Source organism: Cavia porcellus, unplaced genomic scaffold (genome assembly GCF_034190915.1).
Source record: "Cavia porcellus strain 051 isolate PalLab524CR breed Dunkin Hartley unplaced genomic scaffold, mCavPor4.1 scaffold_13, whole genome shotgun sequence".
Taxonomy (NCBI): Eukaryota; Metazoa; Chordata; class Mammalia; order Rodentia; family Caviidae; genus Cavia; species Cavia porcellus.
In genome coordinates, this window is record NW_026947496.1 from 53,965,091 (window position 1) to 53,990,164 (window position 25,074).

At 39.6% G+C, this 25,074-nt stretch overlaps 1 protein-coding gene across 11 annotated transcripts in view; it reads right to left on the reverse strand.

Annotated features, from left to right (window-relative positions):
- The window catches only part of Foxp1 (forkhead box P1), a 562,135-nt gene that overhangs the window by 156,877 nt on the left and 380,184 nt on the right, over positions 1-25,074 (reverse strand). For 2 of the 11 annotated variants that reach the window (XM_013156478.2, XM_013156479.2), the window contains exon 1: positions 6,066-9,060. The exons of 7 other annotated variants lie outside the window; for them this stretch is intronic. In XM_013156478.2, the coding sequence (XP_013011932.1) occupies positions 6,066-6,251 (186 nt within the window). In that variant the 5' untranslated portion in view covers positions 6,252-9,060. Of the gene's footprint in view, positions 1-6,065; positions 9,062-25,074 lie in introns of those variants that run through there. 2 more of the 11 variants (XM_023566584.2, XM_005005256.3) reach the window with 2 other exon arrangements.

The window sequence follows — 25,074 nt, forward strand, 5'->3', positions numbered from 1 at the left end:
TACTCCACTAAAAAGATTTGCTTGTTATAAGCAGCTCTTCTCAGTCCCAGGATGCTGAAAGCTATGTGCAATTCTGTGTTACCTCTTGTCTGCCTAGTTACAAGGCATCCAAATATCCTCTCCAACTACGCCTACCTATCCCTGAAAATTCCACCAGAGTCTAATTCCCAGGAAGGAATATTTCACATCCTAGACCCACAGGACCCATACGTCTTCAGAGCCCTGTAGCACCCTGCGCATTCACTATGTGACACTGAGTGTTCTGCAGAAGGACAGGAAGGACTGCACCAGCCCTGCTGTCTCTGCTGCTCCCCGCTCTAGTCTCACCGCTGGCCACCTCACCCATCTGCTGCAGGGATACCCATGCTGTCACCACACCCCTTGATTCTCATTCCTTCCTCAGGTCCCATCCAGGAAAAATTTCCTTCTCCTAGACAAGGGGATTTTTTTCCCAAAAGAACCATTCATAAAGCTAATAGTAATAATAATAGTAATTAAAAAAAATTTAAAAATGGAAAGGCATAGTAGAGACTGTTTAGAGCCTTCCCCCACCTCTGATTTCAGTAAAGTCCACTGGCAGCTGAGGATTTGGACCCCTATGACTCATGTTCTACTTTTATCTAAGTGCAGTCTGTCTCTTTGGACCCGGCCTTGCCTTCTGCTCCAATAGGACTTCTAGTCTGTGTTTTAAATTCAGCCTATAGTCATACACGCTACTATGATTATATAAATGTGTATACACATATTTTGGTGATAATGGTAAGGATGGTTAATAGCTATATTTTTATAACTGCTCTGGCTTCTTCTCATTGAGGAAAAGAAACATAATTTTTAAACATGACTTTTCTTTCTTCTTTTTTTTTTTAAAACCGGGGATCAAACTCATGACCTTGCGCTTGCCAGGCAGGCACTTATGCTGCTGAGCTAAATCCCCAACTCCTAAACATGACTTTTAAAAGTTGCATATTTGAATGTTTATTGCCAGACAAGTATTAAGCAGTGCATACCTACTTTATCATTTAAATTTTTACCATTCTTCAAGGTACTATTATACCCTGTTAACATTTAAAAAAATAACACAGTAACAACAACAACACTAACAGAGCCAGAAAGTTTAAATTGTAAAGATTGAGATACACATGCAAAGTCCTTAGGTTAGTATCTTGTCCAAAAGAAGCAGAGAATGAATAAAACTGTTACTATAATATACATTCTCCTCCTCACAGAGGAGAATGTATTTTGCTAGTGCAAAGGACAGATTTTCTTTCTCCCAGGGATCTCAGAACACAGCAGGAACAGCTGCCTGAGAACACAGAGAATGAGGCAGGAGGTGATGACGATCCTCATGGCAATGCCACTGACCAGGAAGGAAAGGGAAGTGCTCGCGCTGAAGGCCGGCTCTGTGTCTGGATTGGTTCTAATCTGCTTTATGTGAGTGGAATGTTTATACGACATTCTGAAGGTCACTCAGCCTGGACAGAATTCCTTCATTATATACTACAAGACTGACAGAATTAAAAAGTGCTTCCAACCCCATAAATCCATAGATTTGGAACCCTTCCACTTACATGGAACCAGAACTATTTGCTTCACAGGACAGATTCTTAAAGAAAAATTGAGACAACTTTAGAATATATTCACTTAATCTAAGCCACACTCTAAGGTAACTTTGCAGTGAACTTTCAAAAAGATTTTATCCTTACGGGGACTATAGAGGACAGCAAAAGAGAAACAGATTTACATTCGGAAGGAATTGAAGAGAGTTTCTTAGAAGGGGGGTTTACACCAAAACTGTGCTCACCCAGTGCACAGCTGTGCTCACAGGGCTGTACTCAGAGGGTGTCAGTGACCTTTGGAACTTCCAGTTACCACAGTTTAGCATAAGGTAGAACCTGAGTTTCCAGGCATGAAGAGATAATGATTCCTTGGGAATCTGGGGGAATTACTGACCCTGACAGAATCAGAGTAGTTCTAAAAAAAATAGTTTGCTTTTAAAAACATTAACGTATCTCTATAGACACAGCTTATATGATGGTTAGGAGCCCACCAATCACTGCACCTGTATCTGAGGCTCACCTTTACCACCTCGCTGTGTGTGACTCGGGACAAGTTAGCTAAACTACCTGTGCTTAGTTTCTTCATTAGTAAAAATAGGAAGCAATAATGTCTGTGCTATAATTAATACACATAAAGTACATAAGGTAGAGCTTGACACTTATTAACTACTTCTTAATTTAAAAAAGTGCTTTCTAAACAAGTATTGATCATGAAAGCAGTAAGTTTATGACAGAAGATAAGAAATATGCAAAATAAACTAGGAAAATAGTAAGAAACAAAATTAAGTCAATTCCCTCAACTCCATATGATGGCTGGCTTAAGAATAGTTTTACTGGGGCTGGGGATTTAGCTCATTGGCATAAGCGCTTGAGGTCATGAGTTTGATCCCCAGTACCACCAAAAAAAAAAAAAAAAAAAAAAAAAAAGAATCATTTTAAGTAAAACTGGAGTCATCATTTATAGTCCTTTGAAAATTACTTATTTTAAAATTAAAAACACATTTCATCTTAGAGAATTTTTTTCAAATCTAATTTGTACCTTCTGGTTCCAACAAAGAAATAGTATTAAGAACTAAACACCACAACCCTATGCTAGAGACTTCTGGAAAAGCTTTCCACAGAAGCCTCACAGCAGCGAGCAGTAAGTTTGATAGAGAGGCTCACAGGGGTTGCAGAGGTCCACAGTAACACTTAAAAGGAGACTCCTCCTCCAGAGCCTGGAGTCAGAGAGCAACTTTTGATGGATTCTGCATAGGCCCTAAGTAGTATTTGCTTTTTTGCAAATAACATGCCAACTTGATTCTTGTGGAGATTAAATCACTAACATCACATTGCATTAAAGTGAGACATAACAAAACAACAAAAGTTTCAGCTCACACTGTACCTTTAAATAAATACTCTAACTTTGACCCTTCAATCAATTAAAATTAAGCACAAATAGTTTTCAGTGCCGCCACCATCAACATCACCGGCTAGCTGTACTTTCCAGTCCACTGTCTGTATGGTAGAGCACTTTCTCATGAGACTGCCTGTGGTCAGGGCCAGTGTGTCACAGGAAAAACGCTTCACATGGCATCCTGATTACCCCTTCTTCCAGGTCTGGCCTGAGCATTAAATGCAGACACACCCGGAAACTGTAAACTATTTTAACAGCAGAGCATTTTCCCACCTCAAAAGTGGGATAATCTTTGCAGCCTACCTATGTCCCAAGGGTGTTCTGAGTACTAATGAGTGAACATTAGTCAGGCACTTTGATTTCTACACACAAAGGGCTCTGTATAAGTACAAAGTATGATGCTCTAACCCACGTGCCTTTCTGGAGTCATTCATGATGACAAGACAGGATGGGGGCAGGTGACTCCTTCCAGCAGGGTCCTCTTCACAGCAAGCCCCCGCTTAGCCGACTGCAGGACAAGCCTGGTGGGAACTGTGCGGTATCAGCCCTGCTCACTGTTCCCTTATATAGTCAATGAAGAGGGAATCCCTGTGTGTGCATATTTCCATTCACATTCCAAAACAGTATAGGCAGTGACACAGAGTTTAAACTATGATTTATAGGGCTTGGTATGCCTGATCCAGGCACCGTGCTAGGATCAGGCATACCATTTGTTCAGGATGTATATAGGAAAGGAAGTCCCTACAGAAGATTATGCCCCAGTTTTTAAAGAGTGAGCCAGTGAGTGCATATATGTGAGTGAACATCCAGAAAAAAAGAACATACACACTAAGCCATGAAAAGCCAACCCAAGAAAATATAGTAAAAAAGATAAACTTCCGTTTGGTCATTTTAAACTCTACACTGAAAATAGATTTGAGCCTTTCTCTCTGCCTCTAAAAGACCTGTGTTGAGATAATGACAAGTTGAAGATCGTGAAACACACATTGCACCATGATACAGACTAAAAGGCTTTTTTTTTTTTCTTTTTTTTTGTACCGGGGATCGAACTCATGACACTGACTTAGTGGTGTAAGCAGGCACTTACACCACTAAGCAAAACCCCTGTAAAAGGTGTTTTTGAGAGACACAGATATATATACAAGCAGATTCTGCCATATACCACTGCCTGATACCTGTAGTGAGGATCAAAATACTTGCTGTGTTTAGTTATGCTGTATACTGGACACAGATACTGTTATGTTTTTCTTTAGCTGAACTGATCAAAGTTAGATCTGAAAGCAAAAAAACAAAACAAAAGAAAAAAAAAAAGCCTTTAAGCAAATTTAAATGCTACTAATTTGTCCGATAGTGGCACTATTAAAGTGTGCTCCCAAACACCATAAAGTTGCACTACTGAGGCAGATGTACCTAAGTAAAGTATTTGGAAATGCCAAACTAATCTTGGAAAATCCTATTCTATAAAAGCATACATCACAATAGATTAATTCTTAGCAAACAACCAAACAAAAACTGGCAAATTCTCAGAAGGCAAAAAAAGGTCCTTAGCCTTAAGGGTTAATGCACTTGCTTTGAAAAAAAAAAAAGACGTTTATAATTTCCTTTTATCATAAAACAATACATTTATTATTTTCTGTATATCTGCTAAAGGGCATGGCTTTCTGAGTGGAAAACAAAACAGACCTTGGTCACATGTTTATTTGCTTCAGCTACTCCCTTCCCCTTCTGATAAATAATCAAATATGCCATCCAGAAAAAACAAAACCAGCGAGCTGGGAAATTTGATGGTCATCAAATAGACTGAGATACCAAGAAAAGCAGCCCACTGTTCCCACACTGAGTTTTCGGCCCCCACACCTACACTAACATCTGAGTAAATACCTCCAGTCACTCTTTCCATTTTCCCTGCAATTACTCCTACTGTTAAACAAATTGTCCTTAAGGCAGCCACAAACATTTTTTTTTCTTACAAAGCAGAACAACTTCAGAACATTAAAAAAAACCCATCATAGCCATAGCAGTACAGACACACACAAACTTCTTTATTTTGCTTTTGTTAATGCTTCTTCCATTACAGATTAGGGCATCTACAAGCATATTTCTTTTTCTGTTCTAATCTGTGGTGTTTTATACACTAAAATTTAAGGATATTTAGTCTGGGAACTAAAGAACAAGGTTCTGACCACTAACAATTCTCCTAAGATCAAAAGAGCTAATTTTCCATTTCCTGTCTATTCCTTGACTAGTTAAAAAAAAATTAGCACCTGGCTTACCAGTTACCCTCAAGCTGCAGGTCAGTTAGAGTGAAGGGGGGCATCGAGAGAGGGAGAGAGCCAGAGACAGAGCTTTTTAGAAAGTGCCACTCCAGTGTTTAAAAGTCATCTCCACAGAATGACTAAGACAGCAGTTCCATTCTCTTGCAGCCATAGACCTAGGGCTTTCCCAGCCATACTAATTATCCACGATAAAATTTGTAAAAAGAGCTTCCCAACAGCAAAGTTAACAGCCATCGTGGCAAAGTGAGACACGCTTTCTCTTTCCTTTTGCAGCAGGGCACTCCCTTTAAACAATAGTATTATGAATAAGATAATGACCGTGCTTTTTTCAGCAGTCTGACTTTTATTGGCATGAAATTGGTACAAATATTATCAAGACCAAGTCACAAATGATGACAGTGTCATGATGCAGTATCAGAGGACAATTCTGTTGAGGCAGAATTATACAGGGATCATTCCCGGGTTCTCTGACTACCCATGATAACAGGAACAGAAAGAAGGCAACACAAAACAATCCCACAGTAAGCGGAGAGAAGGTTCTAATCTGTGTTCAGTCTATAAAACTCTCCTGACAACACATGGCTGCTACTTAGCTGATTATATCCAAAGACACAGAGGAAAGCAAGAGCGAATTAACAAGCAGTTAGTAGGAGCCAGTCCTCTCAAATCTCTAAAACAATAAAAGCTTTGATGGAGAGAAGGGGGGGAAATAGCGAACAAGCAGTAAACAAGTTAGAGCATCTTATTTTGCCCTTCACAGAAACGCCTGCACAAGCACAGATCCCGAGTTTAAAAGTTTAACCCAGTGAAAATGTTTCTTTTTCTCTGGACACTTACAGAGAAAACGAAGAGTTTGATGGAGTGAGCTTGTACTGTCTGCCTTTGGATTTCCGTCTTCTTGCTGTAGATGGGTTCTGGCTGTTTCTGTGAAGCGGGGGTTGCCGAGTGGTAAAAAAGATGTTTGAATAAACAGGAAGTGCTGAGCGGCTGAAGCACACTCGAGGAGAAAACACACTGGAACATTGCCCTTTGTAGACAAGCTCACAGAGGTTTGCCTCCACAGTAGCTGGCTGGATGCTCACTAAATGACAAAGAAACCACAAGAATTCCTCAAGTAATTCTTCACTTTCAAAGTTGAAAGAGATCAGTTGGAGCTTGCAGGTAATTTTCAAAGTTGCATTTAGCAGTTAAAGGAATCTATTAATGCGACACGTATCTAAATCACTCCAGGTCTGCAAGCAGCCACACAGCAAAGTATGCCCTGGCTAGACCAAGTCCTAGCCAGAGAGCCCCTGCATGCAGACAAACACACGCCAACAGGGTTTTGGGAAACCTGCTCTTGAGATATTTTTGTAGTGACATTTACATAGGCAGGATGCTTTAAAAAAAAGAAAGAAAGAAAGAAAGAGAAAGAAAACTCAGATTTTGCAGACTTGAGAGGATTTTGTCACATGTATTTTTAAAGAACACATCATCCCGCATTCCAGGGATGTGCCCTTGATCTTGCTTTTGTTGCTTTTTCTTACATTTTCCTTCCCTGCAATCAGCTAAACTACCAGTTTATCTCAAGGTGCCTAGCTTGTCTACTTGAACACTATTTAACCCACCCCAAACCAATTTTAAAAAAAGGAGGTATAAAACTATTACCCCTGAAAACGCACTGCTGCTGTGGCAGGGTACTGTTCTTCTGCCAGGGAAGCAACTGATTTGTTATTGAGCGTGGAATGCTGGACCGTCTGTCATGCAGGTGCTAATACTTGGCTAAAATAAGTCATTGGGAGCTGTCAGTGGGCTGTTTACATAGGCCCCAATCTTTTCTTCATAGAAGGAAATTTTTTACTGGAATTCATCTTCTTTTGATCTCACATTCAAAGCAACGGCAGCGTGATAGACATTCAAGTCTGAAAGCAAATCCAGACGCTGAAGATAAACCGCCAGAATATGACAGGCAGAAGCATCTAAAGCTTATAAAAATGAAGAGAACAGCATGTCGCCTGAGTATTACAATAGCAGAAATCAAGAGACATATTAGGTGGAACTGATCAGCCACAAAAACAGTTCAAAAGGCAGATCATAGACACAGAGGACAAGGCTAGGGGAAAAAAACGGGAAGGATCTGGTTTGCTGCCTCACCTCCCTTCCCAGCCTCCCTGAGCCTCCAGGCCTGCCACTCCACTTCCTGCAGGGGTGGAGTATCCAATGCAAATAGTCCTCTCTCTAACTCAGGTGATCCAGTTAAAGATGAGCAAATGATTTCCTACAGTCCTTTTCAAGGGGCAGAGGGAAAGGTAGCGGATGCTGGCTCACATCCCACATGCTGCCTTTACTGGCATGCTCTGCCTCTACTGTGTAACGCACTGTTAGAAGGCACACAGTCTGGGCACACAGGCGAGGAACTGGGTGGCCAGGAAGAGCACCTCTCAACAGCAGAGCTCTGAGGCCTTCAAGACAGGGATAGAGAGCACTAAGCAGCCCACAGATTCAATGAATGAACACAAATGCTCCCGCCGCCATCACAGACAGATTTGTTCATACTACAGATATGTCAAGCCTCTACACCTACCAGCTTTTAAGCCAACTAGGGCAGTTCCTTAAAGGAATTATGGCAAGAGCTTTCAGAGAATCATACAATTTAATTTTAAATAAAGCCTCTTATTTTAACTAAAATCAAAATGTACAATGAAACAAAAGTAATTCTTGGAATAATTTTACACTTAGAGCTGTTTGTTAAACACAAAATATACACAGGCAGCATCAGGTTAAAGGACACAGGAATTCCACATTATAATTTAGCCTGCGATTATTCTTGATTGTGAACACCTTCTGGGACTGCAAAGGAAGAGCTGTTTTGTAGTGTGCTGAGATTTTTAAAATTAGTGCTCCCTTCTTTTCTTTCTTTTTCATGCTAAAACAACAGAGAAATATGGATTTTAAAATGTGCATCTCCATTTTAAAAGCTGTTATCAGTTTAGGGTTTGTCTTTTGCAAACAAAATTCCTGGGTAACCAAATTACAAATGTTAAAAAAATAACCAAACAAACAAAAAACAAACACCCCACTAGATTCTAAGCCATGTTTTTTAAAAGTCACCTTCTGTCCCGCCTATACAGCAATGTGATGTGCTACAGTTGATGATTTTGTTTAAACTGTACCCGTTCAATCTGTTAAATTACCACAATTCTCTAAAAAAAGCAATATAGTTGCTTTCAACACTTACTCCCCAAATCTCCCAACTTCAATATTCCATTGCTGTAATTGTTACATTTACCCCAAACAGGAAAGTTTACCATAAGAGCAAAATGCAAATTCCCTTGTACATTATAAAACATGCTTCCTCTACAAAGAATGCTGCCACTGCCACCATGATGCCAGGGGCAGCAATACTCTATTTCACAAGGCACTACAAGTCCTTTAAAAAAAATCTGCTGCATATAAAGGACTTCATTAGTGTAATTAAATGACCATTGGGGTGGTTTTTTTGATATAAACAACTTTTGATATGTCATTTTAAGATCTCATAATAACATCATTAAAGAGCTACCATGTTTAAAGGAGAAAATGTCTGCTCTGGGCAATGGAATAGTAGCCATGCTCCAGGCCCCTTCCTCTCTCTTCCTTTCAGACTTCTCCTGGACTTGAATGTCACCATAGACCTTGAATCCTTGAATGTGAAATGGCTTCACGCTAATTGCTCTAATTGCTTGAAGATGTGCAGGCAGGTGAAATCTGATCCCTGTGGCCATTGTAGAGACCAAGAACAACACTGGAATGTTTACACAGTGGTTTGATTTTAATAGACAGAAGGGCCGAGTTTAAGACAGCAAAAACACAGCTAATAGGTGACCTCTTAATGCAGTCTTACTTAAAAAAAAAAAAAAAAGGACACAACAAAAACAATTTCATGTTCTAAAACGCAGTGTCCTACACAGCAAGGTTATTTATTTGACTCTTGGATTGAGTATGCATTACACTGCACCTGACATTTACACCCAAAACTACTGGAATATGTTTTTTGTTTCAAGTTTGAAACAAAAAAGCACTTTATATGTCAGTCACCTTAAAAACAAGACTATGACTCTATGGTATTTCTAAGAAAGTGCATTCATATAAACTTTAAATTGAGTACTTCTCACTGGTGTAATACTACTCCCTGTCCCTTAGTGGGGAAAGTGTGTGGCTGTCACCCTCATTTATAGAATTTCTGCCTCTGGTACAACCCTTGGACACAGTTAAAGCTGAGTCCAGACACTCTTGTGTTGGGAGTTTAGACAAATACACACCCTGTTCCTGTTTTTATTTTTCGTTGTCCTGCTGGACTGTGGTCTGTTTCTCACTTGGAGGAGCTACAATGTCCTAGACAATGACTGCAACAGTTATCCAATGACAGTGGCCACTGGTCCTGGATATTTTGATGACAAGGAACAGACACAGAGGTTCTACGGTAGATCTCCGTGGCTCTCTTTTAATGTGACCAGTGCTGGATAGGAAATATATGGCAGCAGAGTCAAGATAAAAATACCAAGACACTTATAAAGTATGATCTCCAAAAAGAAGCCCACTATGGTTAGGCAGGGGCAGGTCTAGAAAGATATTGATAGATGCATATAAAATACAATTACATTTTATTAACATATACATTCATACACATAGATAAAATATATATATAATATATTCATTGATATTTATACATATTTCTTAGGTAGGAGATATATATGTATATAATATGAATATTTTAGGCATGTATAGCCAAGGAAACACTATTACAGAAGAGAAAAATACCAAAAAATAATGAAACAATTTTAAGGTTAAGCTGCGCAATTTAAGGCAGTAGATATACCTCATAAAGGAAAACAGAGGATCAGGTAATACTCCAAACAACAGAAAGCATTCTCTAACTGTTGCTCTGCTAAGTTAGTTAGAATATCAGCTTCTAATGATGAAATACAAATTGTAGGAACAAAGTGGAAAGTCTTTTTAAAGCTATGAAAAAAATTATATAAGCTAAATAACAAATTGAGGAGTTCCTCTGCCCAAACTATTTGTCCCTAAACACTGAGGAGCAAAATAATAAAAACAAAACAAAAAATACCCGCACAGATTACACTCTCGAACTACAGCCTCTTCACACACATTCACAGACATTTAGTCCTTTTCCCAAAAGTTACAGTCTCCTATTAAAGAAGTAATGCCCCTCCTTTGAAAAAGGAGGGGGACAAGTATCCATTTAAAGATTAAGTATAAACTAGTCCAAGCCAGTAAGAGGAACATAGAGGGGAAAAGTAAACAGGCCCCCACCCCTTTACCCAAATAGTTCCCCTTGGAAAGCTCTCAGCAATGAGTGCCTGGTACCAAGGGTTGCCCCGTTCACTGGAGGGGTCAGCGGAGCTCTGCTAAACTGGCAGGTTCAGTTTACAGCAGGCAGAACTTTGTTTGGATATACTGGCCTTGCTCACCACTAGCTTAACAACAGATGGCTTGAAAACTTTCATTATGTTGCACAGGACTGAACTGCAAACAATCCAGAAAACTGTGAAAAGTTTAACTCCCTCTCAACCAAACCAGGGCCTGCCCAGAGCCAGTGGACCAGATGGGGGTGAAGAGGCCTGCAGAACTGATGGTTAAAGCAAAACTGCCCTTGTCAAGTTCAAGTCAGGCACCATTCCAGATTCCAAAGCAGCAGCGACCCACCCAGGGCTTTACTTTAACTGTTCAGAGACCAGGCCTTATAAGGAGTTGTGTGGACTGTGCTTTCTTTATTTTATTTTCCCAAAATGTACTGACAGACTTTCCCTCCTTTTGTAGAGGAAAAATCTTCCTCCAGACAATTCCAAAATTCCCAAGCTCTCTTTCTGTTTCCCTTTCACCAGGAAGTTGAGAGGATTCCACCAAATAATCTCACCCTAGCACCTAGATTTAAATATGACTTACTCAAATCTGTATATAATTTAAATATTCATTAAACTGATTCAATCACATGAATCCTAGTATCTCCTAATGCTCTGAGACAGGTTATAAATGCACCTTCAAAGGTTTAATTCAATTGGCAATGTGAGAGGTCTTATCACTGGAAATGTGTTATTTTCATATTATTCAAGAAATGAACAAATGTGTTTTCCACAAATGTATTTTAGAAGCTATCCTTTCCTGTTATTGAAAGAAAATTGTGTTTATTACTCCTTTAGCATAGTGTAAACTCATAAACGTCAACAGAGAGTACAAGGAAAACTGTCAACTAAATATTGTTTCCTTCATGAGCTGTTCTTCCAAGTCAATTACGCCTTTCAACTTCTGGGGCATTGTATGATAAACTGGCAGTAAAAATCATTCACATTAATATACCATGGTGCCTTGCCTGCAAAAGGTAATTAAAGAAGTAAATGACTCATAAGAATAGACATATTAGCTGCAAAATGAAAGGCAACTGAGCTGCCACATAAAAATATGTACCATTAAGATACTGCATTTTCATATTCCTGTAATCAGCTTCAGTAGACTAATGCTTATTTAATCCAGTTCTGTGCTAAGTCCATCAACAACTGTTTTTTGCTGTTTTCTCCTTGAGTGAACATTATGAGAGCAGGTTTGGAATAAATACTGCAATGAGATTTTTGCATACTCAATTGAAGAACAGGTTTTTACATTTTAAAATCTATTTTTCTTCCTCTGAGAAATACAACATTAAAAAAAAAAGATGACTGTTAGAAAAAAATATACAGCTAGCTAGACAAGTCTCCTTAATATCGCAGGCCATCTCATGAGGGAAGTACTATTTGTTTCCATGTTCAGCTTCTGACCCATATACCACTATCAGCATGAGGGTGTCATGCCTCCAACGCCAGACCTCTGCTTCCTTTATGAAGGCCTCCCTTTTGTTAATAATGTCTTCCATTAGCATTAGCAGGATAAGGGCAATTTATCCTTTGGCAGGGGTGGAATGAGAAGGCAAGAAAGGAGGGAGGTGGTGAGCAGGGTGATGGAAGAGGAGCTCAGACTGGCCTCAGGGCCCCTATGTTCTTAGCTACCTGAGGGATATAAACCCTGCTTGAGAGAAACAAACTGATGCTCAAATTCACTGATCTGCTTTCCAATCTTTGCCTTTCACACTAACATTTCGTTCCATTCTTCATAGCCCCTTATTTCAGTGCTTCCTTGCCAGCTCAGCCACGTCACGGGAAAATATTACCCACGCAATATAGACTGAAGAGATTCTTTTCATTCAAGGTGCTCACATCTTTGCCTGTGGAGCCTCGATCTTAATCAGTGAGACGGGCTGCCATGAACATTTTATTTCTACAAATACTAGATACATGAAGATTGCAGGCTGAAGAAATGCCTGTTCTTATTGTGGAAATTAGGGTTCTTTGTTGGTAACTGATGCTGCCTAAGCCTTTGCCAATCCAGTTTGGAAGTTTTAGCTTTCAAAACTGTTGCAATTCCTCCCCTGCCCAATGTCAGCAGTAAAACTTGACCTATAAAACATTGGGATATCTGTCTTCTATTAGGTTTGCCAACAATTCACCACTCAGTGACCTCTACATGCATCCAGATGGTGTCTACCTAGAATATTGTGAATTTTCAACCCAAGAGAAGTTCTAGATTTCTCTATAAGTTGTCCCTTTACCTGACCCTCCTCCTGGCAGTACAGAAAGTCCTTTGGTTTCAAAATTGATGAACAGCCAGCCATGTCCTCAAGGACAGTTCAGGACACCAACATGGCCCTACAAGGGACCCTCAGTGATTTATCTGTCTTTTCACATCCTCCAAATAGCATGTAGCTGCCTAGATTTAGGCTGATCTCGTCTTGTAATGTATTTTTGCCTCGATGTTCCAGCAGACACCATTTGGAATCACAATTAATGAGCACTAGTCCTTTTTCTAATTAAGGAACAAAGGTTTCTGTGAGCACAGCACAGTGACACTGTCTGAAGAACGCATGTGGATAGACGTGCATGCTTCTAATTGCCTCAAAATGGGATTTTTAATATTTGGGAACATAATGGGATTGGGAAATGAGAGCATTTCTAACATCTTTTACAAATAAGCCTTTCAAAAATATTGTTAGCTGCTAATAATACATCATTATCAAAAATGGAAAATTATGAAAACGAAGTATGTAACCTTTGTATTCATGTGAATTAACCTATATATAGGAACACAATGATACATGAATTAGTTTTTAAAAATACATTAAAAAAAAAGGACCTCATCTGACAAAGCAAGGCAGGAAGGCAGTTCCTCGGAGCCTGATATTCTTCAGACCTTCACAGATTAGGATTCAAACATGTAATTAACAAAGATAACCCCAGATTTTATAGTAATTAGGGGCTACAGGAAAAAGGATACTATCTCTCCAAAGTGTTACAAATATACCACACATCTAAATAACTTGCAGTGCTTGGAAAGTATACTCACTACCAAGGGCAAAGCTGCTATGCAGTAAGGGAACAGTAAATGACAGACTGGCGTTCAAGTCCATTAGCTGCTATGTGATAGGAGCACATTCACTAGCATGCGACCTGTGAAAAATCTTAGATCTCTTTAAATCTTTGAATTGGATTACTGCATTAATTCTTAAGAACTGCAATCCTTCAACCAAGTCAAATTACCCTCATTAACAGTGGAAAAACTGCCTCTGCAATAAGTTTTAAAAAAAAGATATTTATTATCTATAATCACTTTCACATACTTCACCTAGAAATATGATGAACTGATGCCAACAACTCTGCAAATGGCATCCCAATTTTGCATATTAATCTGGGTTAAAGTAAAAATAAAAATGAAAGCATTTGCACAGTGTTTAAAAAATTTTTTTTCGTATCTACATCAAATTTCCTTTTACTATAAAAAAAAAAAAAAGGAATCACTCCATTTTACAGGAGAGGAAATTGGGCAAACCTCAAGATCTGCAGTCAATGGCCTAAACTCTTCTAGCTAATTAGGGCAGAGTAGGCTCCTGGCCCGCCATCTCACTAAGTGTGCACTGCTGGAATTAAATCAGAAATATGGACTCCCAATGCCACTGTGATACAATGAGTTGACTTGTCCAAATCACATTCAGTGAATTAAAAGGCACGCAAAATAAAAGATCATACAGGAATGCAGCACCCTGTTTAGAAATGATACCCACACCGAGGCTGCCTCCATTTTCTGACACTGCATTTCCTAGGACTGGTTAGCTTCCTTCAAAATTCACTGAATATGTCCTTTAGGTGTGAGAGATAAAAGAGGAAGAAATATTAACTGAGCTACTTTGCCCTTGTTATTCCCTACAATGATTTCCTCTGACATGCATTAAGGGCTTACCGCAGTTGGAGCAACGTTTGGTACCTGAAGGCAGTGAGCTCTAGGAGGTCCAGCGTCTATGGCTACTGGCTGCACAGATCCTGTTGTGCTGGTCCCATTCCTACCCAGTTCATGCCACATCCCCTTGCAGGTGAACAAGTGCCTGTCTGGACTTAGTGAAACAGACTGTTTTTTACGGCATGGGGATGAGAAAAGAACAGGTAGAAGTTGCATTTCAGATTGAATATGAACCAATACTTTTAAACAGCTATAAAGAAATGCTAACTGAAGTTCACAATAAAAATACAGAGGCTCTACAAACTTTCACGATACTCTCTGAGTCATGAAAGATAAAACAGAAAGATAAATTGTGTCTGGTGTAGTTGTATATGAAATGTTATTTCAATTTAAAGATTTGAAATGAGGTGGTCTGTATTTAATATGTAATGATTTAATTTTTTAAATAGTTAAGTACACTATAGAACACTGGCAACAATTCCAAAGTGCCCCTTTACTTTTTGGGAGGGTATGGGGGTTGTCCTGGAAGTTGAACGCAGGGACTCAAATGTACTAAGCACATACTCTATCACTGAGCTACACCCTAAGCCCCACATTTTCTTGTTTGTTTGTTTTTCCTGTTGTTGTTTTGTGTTGTAGGTATTAGACACTGAATCCAGAGCCTTGGCACTAAGTATATCTCAAGCCCTCTTTTATTTTTTGAGGTGAGGTATTACAAATTGCCCAAGTTGGGCTTCAAATTACAATCCTCCTGCCCCAGTTCCCCAGAATCCTGGGATTATACACATGTACCACCAGGCTGTCACCATAACACAATACCACAGATTAAGTTATTTGTAAAGAATTGACCCTGGACTTTAGTAAAGTCTCAAATTACTGGTTGTTAGACGAGCAAGTCAATTCTATGTCCTATTAGTACAGCCATACTTCAAACAGTTCAACCTAATAATAGTGGGAATAACATTGATCATCTCAGTGTGTGTCACACATTTGCACTGATTTCCCTTCTATCTCCAAATATCCTTTCAAGGCAGGAATTATCGCATCCATTTTACAGAGGCATAAAACAAGGTTCGGAGTGGTTGATTGTCATATAGTTCCTGTGACTTGAGCAGCTTCTAAGTGACTTTTCAATTACCATGGCTACCTGGAGGTCAAGGTAGAAGGCTTATGAGAAAATCAGAGACATGCTGATAAAACAGGACTGGGAGAAAGGAGAAGCATCTTTAGTGGGGCATTATCAGGTCAAGAAACCATGCTCCAAATACCAGACAGCCCATAATGTGGAGACTTAATATTCATCTCCTTCCTGGTGGTACCATGTGTTTTGCAGGACAGGACAGAAACTGCTCCTCTTTGGTTCTGTCATTTATAGAGTGTCTTCTCTCTTTCACAAGCTTTATGACTGTCATTTAAGTGCTTTCCAAACAACTGCTTGAGCAGTGATCTCATGATTAACTTGGTTTTACTGTTCTAGCAACTTTTCAAAACAAACAGTAACGTTAGCCAGACTCCACACAGCAGACCCATACCTACTGACATGTTAACTGGACACATCATTTTTGGAATATATTTGGTATTGAGCATGGTGTGGGCACTGCGCTTCTGAGGGAGAATAAGGCAGATCCAGTCCTTCTCCTGTTACCACAGGCTAGCAGAAGATGGAGGACAGAACATGCAGTGAACTCATTCAGAAATAAGAGGTGCTAGCCAGAAGGCATCAGCATGGTAAGAACAACAACTATCTCATGTTCAATCTATTCTAAGGTAAGTCCATTTAGTAATTCATCTATAAGCAGGTGATATATACAATAAAGTCCTAAAGTAGAGAAGGTGTCAACCAACCAAAGAGCAGAGAGAAGGTTCTAGTAGACAGCACACAGAGATTGAGAAGAAATGACAGGATAAGATAGTATGTGTATCATCATACACGTACCGTATGATGATACACAACTATGTTGTTAAACTCATGTTACATCCATTTCCTTCTCTAATTTTTTTAAGGTAAAGGGAAATACACAGACTACAAACATGCTTTTAATCAAATTACATAATGACTGAAAAATGCACCCTCTTTGGTCAAACATATAAACAAAAAAACAAAAATGGATTAACTATGGAAAAATAAATACTTTGGAGTTGGCCCCTGTTTCTGTCTTTTATCTTTTTAAGTGTGGTCAGGCAGAACTTACAGCTGCCCTGACCCCATTCCTACATCTGGTATAGGCACAGCTTCTCTGCGAGTCAATCACGTACCAACATAACTGCTGAGGTGATGAGGATTTGCAGTTTTAATGAAGGTCCCAAATCAGCCAACATAGTGAGAGAGCGCTTATCTGACTGGGCCTTTCAGAATCACATCAACCTCTAAAACTGGCTTTTAGAGATCAGAATCCCAGGAAGTCAGGGGCTTGACGTTCAAGAAAGATTCAATGCACCACTCTTAGCCTCCAGTGGAGGAGGTCAAATGGCAAGGCATGATGGCAGCCTCCAGGGGCAGAGAGCAGCTTCAGGCTAACAGCCCGAATAGGAATGGGACCCTGGCTCTCCCTCCACAAGGAACCGAATCCTTCCAATAACCTGAATGTGTTGCTGATCCTTTTGCTATAGTCTTCTGATACTCTGAGCACAAAGCCCAGCCACACCTGACTTGCACTTTGACCAACAGGATATACATATATATATGCTAGTAAGCAGGTATTTAAGCTGTTAGGCTGACAGCAATTTGTTCCTCAGCAACAAAAACTAACACATGCAGAGACAGAGTTTAAATCTTGCTGCCTGCACCTGAAGTTTATGGCAGTGTCTCTCTTAATAATGTGATGGAGGTGGGCAGGGCATGGGTAAAATGGCCTAATGTGAACCAACGTGGTGAACCCCACAGCACAGGCGGGTCACCTCTCCCTGCCATGCCTTGCTCTGCTCGTCTATACAAAGGCAACCATGAGAATGAGTGGTGTTGAAGAGTGTCTTAGGTGAACACATTGCTGAAAACACTTTGAAAGTTGTGCACAATCCGAATTATTTATTTTCCTATTGCTTGCTTCCTGAGCCATTTGGGTTAGGAGCTTCCTTTTCCAATTATTCCAATTACCTTCTCTAATAATGATTGAGACACAGACATGGAACTGTCCTTGGCTAGAGAATAGAAGAGCACTCTAAACCAGCCTGGATTTGGCAGCCCACGCAAAGGATTCTAAGACACCTCCCTAGGAATAAGTGAGGAAGCTCAGCACACGTCCATTCTTTCCATACTCAGGTATGGCCCTGTGCAAGTGGGGGTCAGAGGCCAGGCTTCAAATCCCAGTCCCACAACGGCCTTGGGCAAGTCAGCGCCCATGCTTGACAGGTTTGCTCACCTGGAAAACGGCAACAAGAGTAACACTACTACTTCTTGTGAGCAGTGATTTAAAACATACAAAGGTCTTCTTAAGGCCTGGTACTCTGTAAGCACCATATAAATGCTGATTTTCTCCCTCCAGAAAGCCACTGTCTCCAGCATAATCTGGAAGATGGACTTGGTAAACACATAAACATAATAAGAATTTTACCACTATTTCCTTTTCATCAGGAAATTCCTCCACAGTCATGATTTTGCCATATAATTTTACTTTTAGTCAAAAAATAGTCTTTTAAAAAAAAAACAGTCTGTTTATGCAAGGTTTCACTTTCTTTTCTGTCAGTTATCCATAGTCAACCATGGTCTGAAAATGGAAAGTTCCAGGAATAAAACAATTTCTAAATTTTAAACTGCATGCCATTCTCAGTAGTGTGCAGAAACCTCACCAAATTGTGCTCATCATTCCTGGGGCACAAATCACTGCTCTATCCAGTGTATCTACTCTTTATATGCTATCTGCCTGTTGGTCATTTAGTAGCTGTCATATCATCCACCATTGTATTGTAGAGCTTGTGCTAGTAAACCCTTATTTTATTTACTAATGACCTCAATGTGTAAGATTAGTGATGCTGACAACTTAAGAAATGCTGAAGAAGAGTTGTAAATGCTTCCTTTAAGTGAAAAAGTGAAAATACAACAATGTAATTTTGAGGGATTATAGTCACATAACTTTGATCACACTATATTGTTATAATTATTGTTTTAGTAGTACTTACTGTTGATAATCTCTAACAATGCCTACTTTATAAACAACGATTAAATGTCTATATGGAACAAAACATAATATACATATGGCTTACTACCATTTGCAATTTCAGGCATCCATTGGGAGTCTCAGAAGGCATCCCCTTGAGAATAAGGGGGGAATTACTACATGCTAGTCTTAAAACCTTGGATAACTGTTTCTGACAAGTAGTTTCTGCAAAAGCAGCAAAAAATGATCCCCTCATAAAAGAGCATGAAAAGATAAGAAATTTCACCAAAAAGGTTAAAGGCAAAAGCAGCAGAAAAGTGATACAAAAAGTAAAACAAAATAAGAGACTGGTCGCACCTCATGTACAGACCCTTATCCTCACTAGCATTCTTCCTAAGCTTTCTGTGGCCTTTTATCATGGGTAGAGAGTGAGCTGTGGAAATGCCTGTCGTCAGACTCATGCCCTGGTGTGCATGGCAGATGACAGTCAGGCTGTCCAGGACTGGAACACTGAGACTGGGTGTGAAATACCCAGGGCTGGGTGTTCAGAGCTGGTACTTCTTCAAACCCACAGAAAAATCTCAAGGGTTGAGCCAAGAGGGATACAACTCAATAGCCAGCAATGAGTGTGCTCAGGAAGAAATGCAAAAGTGACCATGTGTGTTCGGGACTCAGTGAAGAGGCCATGATGTTGAGAAGGAGCTGGATGAATCATCCCAACTGACAGGCTAGGCCTCGCATGTCGAGTGTGTAAATCCAGACTTAACACTGACTTTGGTGGGGGGGAGATAAAAGTGTATGAATTTTAGCACATGTGTAAGTTCCTATAATCACCAGAGTAACAAGGATACACAACAGTTCCACCACCTCCAAACATCCTTGTGCCATCCCATCAGTCACAATCTCCTCTCCACTTCTAACGCCTGGCAATCACCATTCGAGTATTTGTCACTACAGTCTTGGCTTTTCATGGATGTCTTATACGTGAAGTCATATAGTATGCCAGCTTTTGAGAGTAGCTTCTGTTACTTACCAATCTATCTCTGGGACTGTTCTGAGATGTTTCATGTATTAGTACTGTTTCAGTTCTTGATTAGTGTTGTTGCTTTCATACAGGCCAGAATTTGCTCATCCATTCACCCACTGAAGCATGTCTGGGCTGTTACCAACTTGGGACAACTACAAACAAAAACTTCCAAGAACTTTTGCATGTAGATTTTTATGTGAACGTATGCCTTCACTTCTCTGGGACAAATACCCAGGAGTACAAGCACTGGGTAGCAGGTATCCCTACAGCAATTCTTTAAGAAACTGCCCAAGTACTTTCCAAAGTGGCTGCTCCGTTTTGCATTCCCACCAGGAATACAGGAGCCTTCATTCCCTTCCTGCTTTCAGTATTGCCAGTGGCTTTTATTTTAGCTATTTTAATAAGCATGTAGTGTTAGCTCATCCTGGATATGTTTTGTTTCCCTTTCAACATGGTTTTAATTTGCATTTCCCTTCTGTCTAATGATGTAAAACAATTTTTCATGTGCTCATTGGCCTTTGGTGTATCTTTGTTGATGAGATTTCTGTTCAGGTCTTTTGCTTACGTCTTACTTGGACGTTGGATTTTTCCTTTTTTGTTTCGTTTGTTTGTTTCTGTGGTGTTTTGAGGGTTCTTTATGTATTCTACATACAAGTCCTTTTTGGAGATGTGATTTAAGAATATTTCCTCCCATCTGATTATCTTTAGTCAAGAATTACATTTGCATCCTCCAAAGTTCATTTATGTGACATTAGGAAAGAAAGACAGAAAGAGTGCTTGAAACAATTTACTAGGAAATGAAAAATGCATGCCAGAAGCCATGGACGGTCCAGTGTCTGGAGCACACAGGCAGGAAACAAGGTGTCATCAAGGCATGGAGGGAGCCAGGCAAAGCAGCCCCCGCGGGGTGACACTTTTAATGCTGTGACTAATGATGCCACGTAAAGGTGATGTCTTCTCATCCTCTGTTTTTAGTGCCACTGAACCACTCCAGGTAATAAATCAAGGAATCCAGGGTGGCTATTTATATGGTGAGATAAGGGAAATTAATTTCAATGCCCAAACATGGATCTCCTTATATTAAAAAATGACTTAGCAATACCAGTCCTTTTCACAAGAATGCCACAGAAAACCAACACCTGAGACACACACACACACACACACACACACACACACACACAGCTGGTTTGCCCTGTATGATTTCTAAGGGAACCTGTGCTGTCTCGTGAGATTTGGAAGTCATGGAGAAGAAGCATTTGCAAAATCAAAAGCAAAAATCTTAAACTCTGACTAGGCAAAAAATGGTTGTGGATCTTCATGAAACAGGATTATAATAATAAACTGCATGGAGTTACACTCCTTCAACTCTTAAAAAATTCCTTTACTATGGCCTACAAACTACTTTAATGGTCTCATTTTCCTCAAAATTCAAGGCACTCTGAGTTTAAAATGTGTAAAAATATCAATATGAAGACTGAGAATAAGAGCATGTGTAACAATAGCAAGATCTCTGTGCAGCACCACAGCTAGAACGCAGAGCTGACATTCTGGCTAGAACACTAAGGGAAGGACAAAGTGTGTGAGACACAAGTCCAGAGGCTTCTTCGTGCTCCCCAGGGGCTGCGGCATCTGCCTGCCCGCCTCTGAGCTCTGCTCCGAACAATGTGAAGCCATCCATCACTGGCAAGTGGGCTCTGACTGCTGGCTAAGCATGCAAGGGTGCCACCTGCCCGGCTTTCCTTGGAGCAGTACCCACACGAAATCCCTCTCTTGCTCCAGGCTCAAACTTCCACTTATTCCAGATGCCTGAATTGCTAGGTGTCTCAGTAGCCACAATGGTGCTGTCCCGTAAGTGGCAGAAGTCTCATTTTAGCAATAGATCTACTAACTACATTCCCAAGTGGCACATTTTTTCCTATGTAACCCTTTCTTTGCTTCTCTGCTTTTCCATCAAAATCTCTTCTCTACACAGCTGCCAGAAAGATCTTTTGAAAACGCACATCAGGTTACATAATTGCAAATGCTCCGCATTGCACTTAGAATAAAAGCTCAATTCTATAGCACAGCTTCCACAGGCAGGGTGCTGCCCCCACCTTCCTCTCTGCCTTGATCTTATGTCACCTGCCCTCAGAACCAAAGTCTGGCAGTCTTCATCCTCCCCTTCCCAGGTCAGGGCTGTTCCCTCCCAGGAATGCCCTTCCTTGTATGGCAAAACAGTTAGCAGTGCAACCAGGAGCTGTTAGATGAAACCCCACCTCCGTGGACCCAGTATCCTCTCCCTGATTCCCACCTCATCACTCTTTCCCAGTCCTCTCAGCAATTCCACTCTAATTGTATCATGTCTCGTGATTTGATTACTTACGTGATACTCATTTCTCTTGATCTGACTATAACTTCTCTTAAAACCAAGAACATCTTCTACTCTTTATTCATTCTGTCTACAATAGTAGCTACATCAACATGTATCTACACCAAACAAATCAATGATTGTGCCAAACTAGGGAAGTTTTTCCGACTCTATCCTTACTGGCATTTACTCTTTTAATATTTGAAACAGAGAAAAAAAAAACAGGTATTATTCTTGTCATCTCAGAAGTGGGAAAACATTTGTAAACATAATTACAAAAAATTAGGAAGCAGAAGGAAGTATCTGATAAAAAAATTATACTAAAGTTATATGTGGCTAAAATAACAGGCAAAAGATTATTGAAAGAGTGGGAAAATACTTGCATATCAGAACCTAACTAAATATTTGCAAATAAGGCATAATTTTTATAGTACATAAATATCTTTTATAAATCAATATGGGAATATGCAAAATCCAACATAAACAGATAGTACTTAATAAAATATACAGGTCTCCAATATTAAAATAAATTGGGTCACTGACTTATTAAAATAAGTCAGGGTCACTTTTAGGAAAAACCTGCATTTGTTTTTTTTTTTTTTTTTTTGGTCTTTTTCCTTTTTATCGGTACCGGGGATCGAACTCACAACTGCCTGCTTGCAAGGCAGGCGCTTATGCCGTTGAGCTAAATCCCCAGCCCCCACCCCCTTTTTTTTAAACCTGCATTTTTTTAAAAAAATTTTTTTCTGTTTATATCTGAAAAACATACACACAAGTTTAAGTGCAGGCTTTGAGTGACAAGGAAAACCTGAACTGTGCTGAGGCAGAATAATCCAGATGTAGCACTGTTTTCTTTCAATATTTATTTACTAATTGTTTTGAACTCCAGTCTTCCTGCTAAATGGGAACAGTAATAATACTGACCTCAATATACGAAGGTTTAGTGAGAATACATAAAGTGCTACAAATATGTGAATCTACTGTTTTCACTGATTGTTATGCCAGTCATTAGAAGGGTCCCAAACTACAAGGCAGCAAAATCCCCACTTCTGTGAGCCTCATGCAAGGGAATGTGGGAATGTGCATAAACTATATCCCAAAGGATAAGGCAGTAAACATACTATTTGGGGAATAGAGACAAACTTTAGTACGAATTCAAAGAAGTGAAACAATCATTTCCAGTTGTGGATGTCAGAGATCTTACAGGAAGTAGTTTAAACTAGATGGAGAAAGGTAAAGACAATTTGGACATGACTCAAGCAGAATCTGCCGATATGGTTAGTAATAGTTGCACAACAATTGTTGGGCCAGGTTCTGTGTCAGCCACGGAAGATAAAGTGGTACAAAACAGACAGCTTTTATCCTCAGGGAGTTCACAATTTAGTAAGAAAGAGAGTTAAGTAGGTTCTAAGAAGCAGTAATAACCTCAAAGTTCAGAAAAAGAGTGCTTACCAAATGGGCTTTGTAAAAAATAAAAGTTATGGATAAAGGGCAGTATTTCGGTTGGGAAAAGTGTTTATGGATGCTTCTTCTGTCAGGCTTTATAACTGTAAGTAAGTTGTATAGAGTATTTAATGATTTTTAAGGTGTACTTTTTAAACCTATCATAACACCTCCAAAATTGAGATACCTCTTAAAACACATGAGAAATCATTATGTATTAATTGGCTTGCTTGCATTATTACTTTACTATTGATTTAGAAAATAAAAGTTTACGAAAGTCTCAATGAAACATGGTACAGTCTTTTAATGTAAGAAGTAGTATATTTTTAAGGGATAATAAAAAATTTTTAAACATGACATTTGTGCTTTTTATTGGTTGTATAAACTGAGTACTTTTTTGTGCTATTTAAAAAAGACAGATATTCACAAGAACAGGTGATATATTCATAGATAATCATGCCTCCAACTAATTCAGTTCATGATGCAAAGTCAGATACTCTTATAGTAAGATACATTATTTGAACTCAATTCCATTTTGATCAAACGTAATCAATAGCCTGTTCTCACTGTTCTCTGTCCTCCTTCCTGCCTCTCTCCGCCTCACTTGTCTTTAGGTAAAAGGAAGTTGGAACTTCCTTCAGGTCAACAGCACCTATCATTTTTTATTAAAATAGCCACCACCTCCATAACAACGCGTATTATTTACCCCTTTTAGTAGCACAGTGTTCTCTCTCTCTCTCTCTCTCTCTCTCTCTCTCTCTCTCTCTCTCTAACAGAATCTCACTATTTTGCAGCTATACTCAAATTCTGAGGCTCAAGCAATCCTCTTGCCTCAGCCTCGGGGTAACCGAGACAAGTGGTGTGTGTCACTACAACCCACCTTTCATGACCGAACTTCTAAAGTAAATTTGGCTTTGTTGTGGACAGTCAGAGTGCTGTAAGCCCACGAGCAGAGAATGCTTGTGTCCAAGCCGTGGGCTTTGTCTGAGGCAGTCTCTATTTCTCAGACTGACTGTCCTTCCTTTCCCCTTTGCCCACTCAATTTCAAAAGGCATCCCACAGCTGAGCTTGGTGTGCGCTGAGGGCAGAATCCACAAGTACCCGGGAGGCAGTGACTTGGATGTGGTGGGATGGGATACCCTGGTTGCGCAAATGCATGCATCTCTATTTTCTTTTAAAGAGCAATTATGATTTAATATGGTAAAATTATATCATTAAACCTACTCAACTGGAATAAATTCTCCTTCTGATATGCATTTAGAAAGGCAGTTCATATTCTGTCCCTAAAATATATCTATTACATTTTTGTGTCTACCCGCCACTTCTCTTTTTACCATGATACTTGAGATAAGTTTCAGACAGTCTGGCAGGAGGGGAAAAAATACAACCCTGAAACTCGATACTTATCTTACTCATCGAGACCTTTTTGATCTCTGTGAGTGAAAATTAATCCTTAACTATAAGTACATTCTCCAGCTTCCCAAAGCACAGATTTCTAACATTTTTTTCACATTCTCTACAAGAACCATTACTTATTATAGCTTCCTCATCTTGTTAAAAAGACACTGTAATTTAAATTAATGAGTTAAGTTTACACTGCAACGAAGAACCATCACATACTTATTTTCCAGTTAT